Below are 6,916 nucleotides of genomic sequence, written 5' to 3' on the forward strand. Positions count from 1 at the left end.
CCGTTCCCTTGGGTTGGGATCAGTCTAGATAAAATACAATGCTTCCCAAGGCTTATTCTAAAAATAGACTACCAAATGAACATCTCCAAAATCTTACACCAAGTCTGACAAAAATGATTGCTGGAATGAAATTAAGACTATACAACAATATATTCATTTTCCAAAATGACTGTGTTTATGGGTCAAATCATTGATCCATAAACAATACATTTTCAATCCCATCAATCCCTGATGTGTTTTCGCATGAAATGGCTGTGGGTCTGTCCAGCCTGCCTGGCATACCTTGCTTATCTGGTGCTACTCTCTAGCCGTCCCAGCCCCTGTTGTTTCCCCTTAACTCACGCCCGGCTATTTCTGGACCTGGGGCAAGAAAGGAAACAGATCAACCGGTGGACTGGACCCTCGCTGTTCTCTTGCAGCGGAACCAACCGTACTGGCTTTCCACCTTCCTATGGACTTTGCAGATTTCTCCTACTCTACTGTCCGGGACCGCTCCTGACTCAGCAGGTATGGAAACCAAGGAGCTGACAGTTAAGAAAATGTGTGAAGCAGGTGTGTTTAAGGTTTTGTGTCTACAGTGTTTTGAGAGTCCATATGGCTGAATCTCTCATTTGTAGTTTCCAGTGTGCAGCCAATCTTTTCTCCTGTGTGCTCCTCTACCCATTTCTCTCATGTCTGGGTTTTTGGAAGCTTCTTTAGCACTTGAGGACGATATGGGTTCGGAGCGGGGCCAGGTGCCAAACACCTCGACGGGCTCGGCTGCATTAGAGGCCAAGATAGACAGCCTGGCTTACAAACTGGAGTTGCTTCTGGGCCCGGGACACGGTGGCTGTCCCGTGTGCCTGACCTGCAGCGTGCACCTTCACCAGCATGAGGCAACGCAGAGACAACTGGCAGCTCAGTCCAGGCTGCTGGACAAGCTGGAGAGGAAAATCGAGGAGATCCAGAAGAGCCTCGATGGGATGGTGAAAGGTTGGTGCAGGCGTCTTTTGAACTGGATCTTGAAACGTATGTAGTCTAGGAAAAGAATACTGCAGGACACAGACTAAATTTAGGATCTTGATCCCTGAGGTTTAGTACTCACTGTTGCTCCAAAGCCCCTTTACCCACTAGACATGGACCAGGTGTGGTCTGGATTGTTGGACTGGATTGCAATCAGATTCTTTAGACTTTCAGTAAAATTGTCCATCTCCAAATCAAGGCTGAACGATCTGATAGCAGTGTGAGCAAATGCTGACTTTGTGCATCTTTACCTGATTTTGTCCTGGCATGATGATTTGAATGACTGATCTGCATGCGACTGTATAGTACAAAGGAGGTTTTTCAAATGTCTTCTTCTCTAGGTACTGGGGCGGGGCAGAGGGATCGGGAAAGGGTTGTGACAGGCCCAAAGCCCACTGGAGGAGGGACTAAAGTGGATCAGCCTCAGCCTCAGCCAGTGGTAAAGTCAGCAGTCGAACCAAAAGCTGCCCCATCAGTACCTGTCAGTCAATACAGCAAGAGCACATTGGCCACTGAAAAGGTTTTCTATTATCTTTTTAATATGTCACCTTGATGGAAAAAGTACAATCCATAGCCTGAAACATCCCACCTTTCTCTGCCTGTATGCAGAAATACAATTCAAAAATGTTTTTCTTTCAACTGCCTTGTCCTGTACTGTTTTTTTTCAGAGCCACACCCACAGTGAAGCATTGGATCCCAAACAAGCCACTGTCCACACTAAATCCAACAGACAGGAGGGAGCAGCAAGAGGAGCTCATGTGATTAGCGGTAACTCCGAAAAGGTCAAAGGTCAACCCATGCAAGCGATGCTGGAAGTATTCAAGAGAGCAGAGGCTGTCCAATCAGCAGCCGTCGACCCAAAGAGCCAGAGCGTGATTGGACGTAAAGCAGCGGAACCTCAAAAGCCCTGCAGACTGGCTGTTCCCATGGTGACGACGGAGAGCCCCTCCCTCAGACACGTTTCCAGCTGTCCAGAGTCTCTTCAGAGGTCACTACACACACACACACACACACACACACACTCACAGTAAGTAATCTTTCCAAAAGGTGAATATCTTATAACTGTTTATATGGACTGTGGTTGTAGGCTGCAGGGCTCAGTGAGGGGTTCAACCCTTGGTCCTGGTCCTGGTCCAGAATGCGGGATCCAGATCCGAGTGGTCTCCGCTACCTCCGACACAAGCAGAAGCACCTCATCACCACAAATCTGCCACAAAGTCATCGGTAAGAGGACATGGACAGAGAGAGTGTGTGTGTGTGTGTGTGTTATACTTGTATCCTTGTGACAACCAGTTCAGAGTTTTAAAGTTTATTTTTGTAAATTTAGTTCATTTTGGACAGTCCTCACTTCTGAGAGGTGAATTGAAAATATACCCTTAGACCAGTGGTTCTCAACGTGGGGTCCGGGGACCACCAGGGGTCCTTGAGGGGGTTCCAGGGGGTCCCCAGCAAATTGTTGAATTGTTAACTTCACCATTATTTCATTTACAAGAAATGAACACAATTAGAGAATGTAGAAGAATTATTATTTTGATCATAGTTTCACTGTTTTCTCTCTACCTACAATACAGATAGTCATGGAATTCTGGACAAAATCATATCTAACAATAAAAATATTCTCAGATTTGGGTCCAAGAGACAAAATCTCATCAAATGGGGGTCCGTGGCCCTAATGTGGGCTAAATTAGGGTCCTTGATATGGAAAAGGTTGAGAATCACTGCCCTAGACTTCCAAATTCCCCAAAAACCAAACTATCCCTTTAAGATTAAAGATTAAAATCACTTACATTTGTAAATAGTGTTGCCTCCTCCCATATTCACCATCAATTGAGAAAATATTAAACTTTTTAGACTGTTTTATACTTTTAATTATATAATAATGAATTATCCCTTATCCCCCCCAGATGATGTTCCTCCCCAGCCGGCTCCATTCCTCCATCGGAGTGTTTCTCTTCGTTACTCCTCGGCCTCCGACACCTTCATCATCCACCAGGACGTCCTGGGAGGGTGAGGCCCGTGATCCCAGTCCGCCCCCCCCCCAATCCATTCATTCATTTAGTGAATGCATGAGCAGGAGAGCAGCAGAGTGTGTGGATCAAGTGTTGTCTGTGTGTTTTCCTCCAGTGGGCGCTTTGGGAAGGTGCACGGCTGCACAGAGAGATCATCTGGACTGAGGCTGGCGGCCAAGATCATCAACACTCGCAACGGCAAGGAAAAAGTGAGAGAGAGAGAGAGAGAGAGAGAGAGAGAGCGCATATATTTACTGGGAATAAGATAAAATGAAAATAAGCAGGAGATTTAAAGGCTCTGTGTGTGTGTGTGTGTGTGTGTGTGTGTCAGGAGATGGCGCTGAATGAGGTGCAGGTGATGAACCAGCTGAGTCATGCTAACATCCTGCAGCTGTACGACGCCTTCGAGGCTACGAACCAAGTGGTGCTGATCCTGGAATAGTATGAACTCTACTCTGTTCTACTCTACTCTGTTCTACTGTACTCTGTCCTACTCTACTGTATTCTGTTCTGCTGCATTCTACTCCGTTCTGTTATCCTCTAATCTGTTCCACTGTATTTCATTCTACTCTACTCTGTTCTGCTGTATTCTACTCTGATATACACAACTCTATTCTGTTCCTTTCTACTCTGCTCTACTCTGTTTTACTGTACTACTCTCTATTCTCTTCTACTGCACTGTTACACTGTACTGCACTGTACTCTACTCCAGTGGTTCTCAACGTGGGGTCCGGGGACCACCAACGGTCCTTGAGGGGGTTCCAGGGGGTCCCCAGCAAATTGATGAATTGTTAAACTTCACCATTATTTCATTTACAAGAAGTTAGAGAATTAGAGAATGTAGAAGAATGACTGTTTTGATCATAGTTTCACTGTTATCTCTCTACCTACAAAACAAATTCTCATCAAATGGGGGTCTGTGGCCTTAATGTGTACTAAATTAGGGGTCCTTGATATGAAAAAGGTTGAGAATCTCTGCTCTACTGCTCTATTCTTCTCTGTTCTACTTTGAATAGGATTTCACATAGACTGGATGCGACGCACATACAAGTAAATTTAAAATAGAGAAGAGTGAGGAGCGTTGACACAGATTTGAATAAATACAACCACAGGAGATGCATAAAGCCTTCTCCTGGATGCCGTACAAGCGTGTGTGTGTGTGTGTGTGTGTGTGTGTGTGTGTCAGCGTGGAGGGAGGCGAGCTGTTCGACAGGATCGTGGATGAGAGCGCTCCGCTGACGGAGGTGGACGCCATGGTGTTCGTGAAGCAGATCTGCGAAGGCCTCCACTACATGCACCAGATGTACGTGCTGCACCTGGACCTGAAGGTCAGACAGCAACACACACACACACACACACACACACACACACACACATGGTACGGAGCTACATTTCACTCTGAAGCACTGTAACTTGTTCTCAGACGTATTGTAACTGAATGAAAACAACCTGGTGTTTACATGAGCATTCAACTTACACTTGTTGAGACAAAATGAAAAGAAATTCTAATCTGCCAATAATGTATGCAAACACTCACAGTCTGTTCTCTTTCATTTAAAATACATGTAAATACAGTTATGATCATTGCCTCTCAGTTACAATACTTCTGAGTACAGTTACAATACTTTAGAGTGAAATTTAGTTCCATAGAGATGCAGCCAACCCACTTTATCACTGATATACTGATTGCAACTACTAAACTCTCAGTATCGGTCAACAATCCATTGCAGTTGTTTAACATGTTGGACCATTAGTTTGGGAACATTAGACAAATATGAGCGAGATATAATCCTTGTATAACATCCTTGTATGTATGAAAAAAACAGAAAACCACTTAATTATGGCTTTTGGTATTTGCTCTTGGTATTGTGGAATTTTGATTTTGTAAACCTTTCTATATACATATGCTCTCCCTCAGACTGTCTCTCACTTTGTCTCTCTCATACACTTCATGACAGTGATTTTCTTTATCAGAAATAGTGCACTACATTTTGGTCTGATACACAATATTAAGACTGTTTTCAATTTGGTTTGCATTCTTCCCTGATGCCTAGCCAGAGAATATCCTTTGTGTGAATCGCACCAGTCACCAGGTGAAGATTATTGATTTTGGACTGGCCAGAAGGTAAGATACTTCTCTATCATTCTAGACTCACAGGAATATTTGTTCCATGTATTGTTTGGGTGCAGTGACCTCTGACCCTTCACCTCCTTACTACTGGTTGCTTGTAATGTTGGCAATTTAGCAACTGAAGCCTATTCTACTGTTGACCTCATCACAAGTTGCTCTAGATGAGATCTGGCTAGACGTCTGTGAATCTCAGGTCATTTTGATGTAAACTAGCTGGATGTTTTGCTGAACAGATACAGACCGCGGGAGAAGCTGCGGGTGAACTTCGGGACTCCGGAGTTTCTGGCTCCTGAGGTGGTGAACTTTGACTCTGTCTCCTTCCCCACAGACATGTGGACTCTTGGTGTCGTCACTTACATGCTGTAAGTCCATAGAAGAAGTGACCGTCTTTCACTCCCAAACTAAAGACACAGGAGTTTACCACAAAGGGTTTTACCGCATCATTTTCCATGTTAGTTGATATTCACTACCATCCAAAGTAGCCAGAAAGGAGAGGAAACAGGTTGTCACGCCTTAGAGAATGTTAAGGGTTAAAAAAAATAAGCTTGAATGAGTGTTTGTGTTGGTACGGTGCAGCGTGAGCGGAATGTCGCCCTTCCTGGGTGACGATGACACCCAGACGCTCAATAACGTGCTGGCTGTCAACTGGTACTTCGACGAGGAAGCCTTCGAGCATGTTTCAGCTGAAGCAAGAGACTTCATCGCCAACCTGCTGATCAGAGAGAGGGGGTAAGAGACAGACAAGGAACTTTCATCCCCTATTTGAGAATGATCAGGATTCCAAAATAACCATACCTTTTAGATGATACAGGCATAGGCAAGTGTGAGAATAGGAATCATTCATTGCCTATTCCACTTTGTTTTTCTGTCTTTCATCCCCCCTCTCCCTGCTGTGTCCAGAGGCCGGCTGAGCGCTGCCCAGTGCCTCAGACACCCGTGGCTCAACAACATTTCAGAGAAGGCGAAGCATAACAACATAGTGCTCAAGTCCCAGGTGCTGCTGAAGAAATACATGGCCAAGAGGCTATGGAAGGTCAGTTTGCACCCTTTAAGCCTATTAAAATTCACTAGTACTAAGGGCTTTGAGTAACATGAGCTGAACAGCATGGTTGTTCAGTCTTGATGTGAGCATGGGGATAAAGCACTGTTTAATTCCATCTTCTTTAGGCAAAGACTTGGAAGCTGCAGCCTAGAAAGATGTCTCATATTTGCTCATTGACCTTAAGCACTTGGTGTAACTGTATATTGTACAGAAAAAGCAATGGATTTGAATCTATTGACATCCTGTACCAAGATAAATGTTAAATACTGTAAATACTTGAGATGTTAATATAGGTACATGCTGTGAGGATCTTATATGGTTTGTTTGTTTTTGCCAGAAAAACTACATCGCGATAACAGCAGCCAACAGACTGAAGAAGATCGGCAGCTCTGGGTCTTTGACCTCTCTGGGAGTCTGACTGCACAACGTTGAGGTATAAAGACTTAAAGAAAACCTAGAAACAAGTCTGTAAGCTGGATTTGAAGCCACAGTGGTGTGAGGAGACTTAATGGACTTTAGCACATTGACCCATCTGAGACAGCTATAATGCACTATGGTATTAGATAATTCACAGCTTACAGCAGTTTGAGGCTATACATGCTTTTATTATTTATACATGATGTCTTCATATGCCTCGTCATATCTGGTCATACTTGGACCTGTGCTCATGCATCTTCTCCCCTGAACAGTGCATTTCTTTATTCTGTTTGACCAGAGCACACTGCCTTTAAA

General features: G+C 44.3%; 1 protein-coding gene across 1 annotated transcript; it reads left to right on the plus strand.

Moving 5' to 3' along the window:
* The first annotated feature begins 713 nt into the window (after positions 1–713).
* mylk2 (myosin light chain kinase 2) lies at positions 714–6,602 on the plus strand. The gene is made up of 13 exons (XM_071523468.1): positions 714–972; positions 1,344–1,441; positions 1,671–1,990; positions 2,090–2,226; positions 2,907–3,009; positions 3,127–3,220; positions 3,343–3,452; positions 4,198–4,339; positions 5,066–5,136; positions 5,376–5,504; positions 5,719–5,871; positions 6,043–6,175; positions 6,522–6,602. The coding sequence occupies exons 1-13, from the start codon at positions 714–716 to the stop codon at positions 6,600–6,602; spliced, it is 1,830 nt and encodes a 609-aa protein (XP_071379569.1).
* The last annotated feature ends 314 nt before the right edge of the window (positions 6,603–6,916 follow it).

The sequence above is a fragment of the Centroberyx affinis genome, unplaced genomic scaffold (assembly GCF_046629955.1).
Source record: "Centroberyx affinis isolate AG114_WGS23_722 - 3 ecotype Tasmania unplaced genomic scaffold, CSIRO-AGI_Caff_v1 ptg000101l_1, whole genome shotgun sequence".
Lineage (NCBI taxonomy): Eukaryota > Metazoa > Chordata > Actinopteri > Beryciformes > Berycidae > Centroberyx > Centroberyx affinis.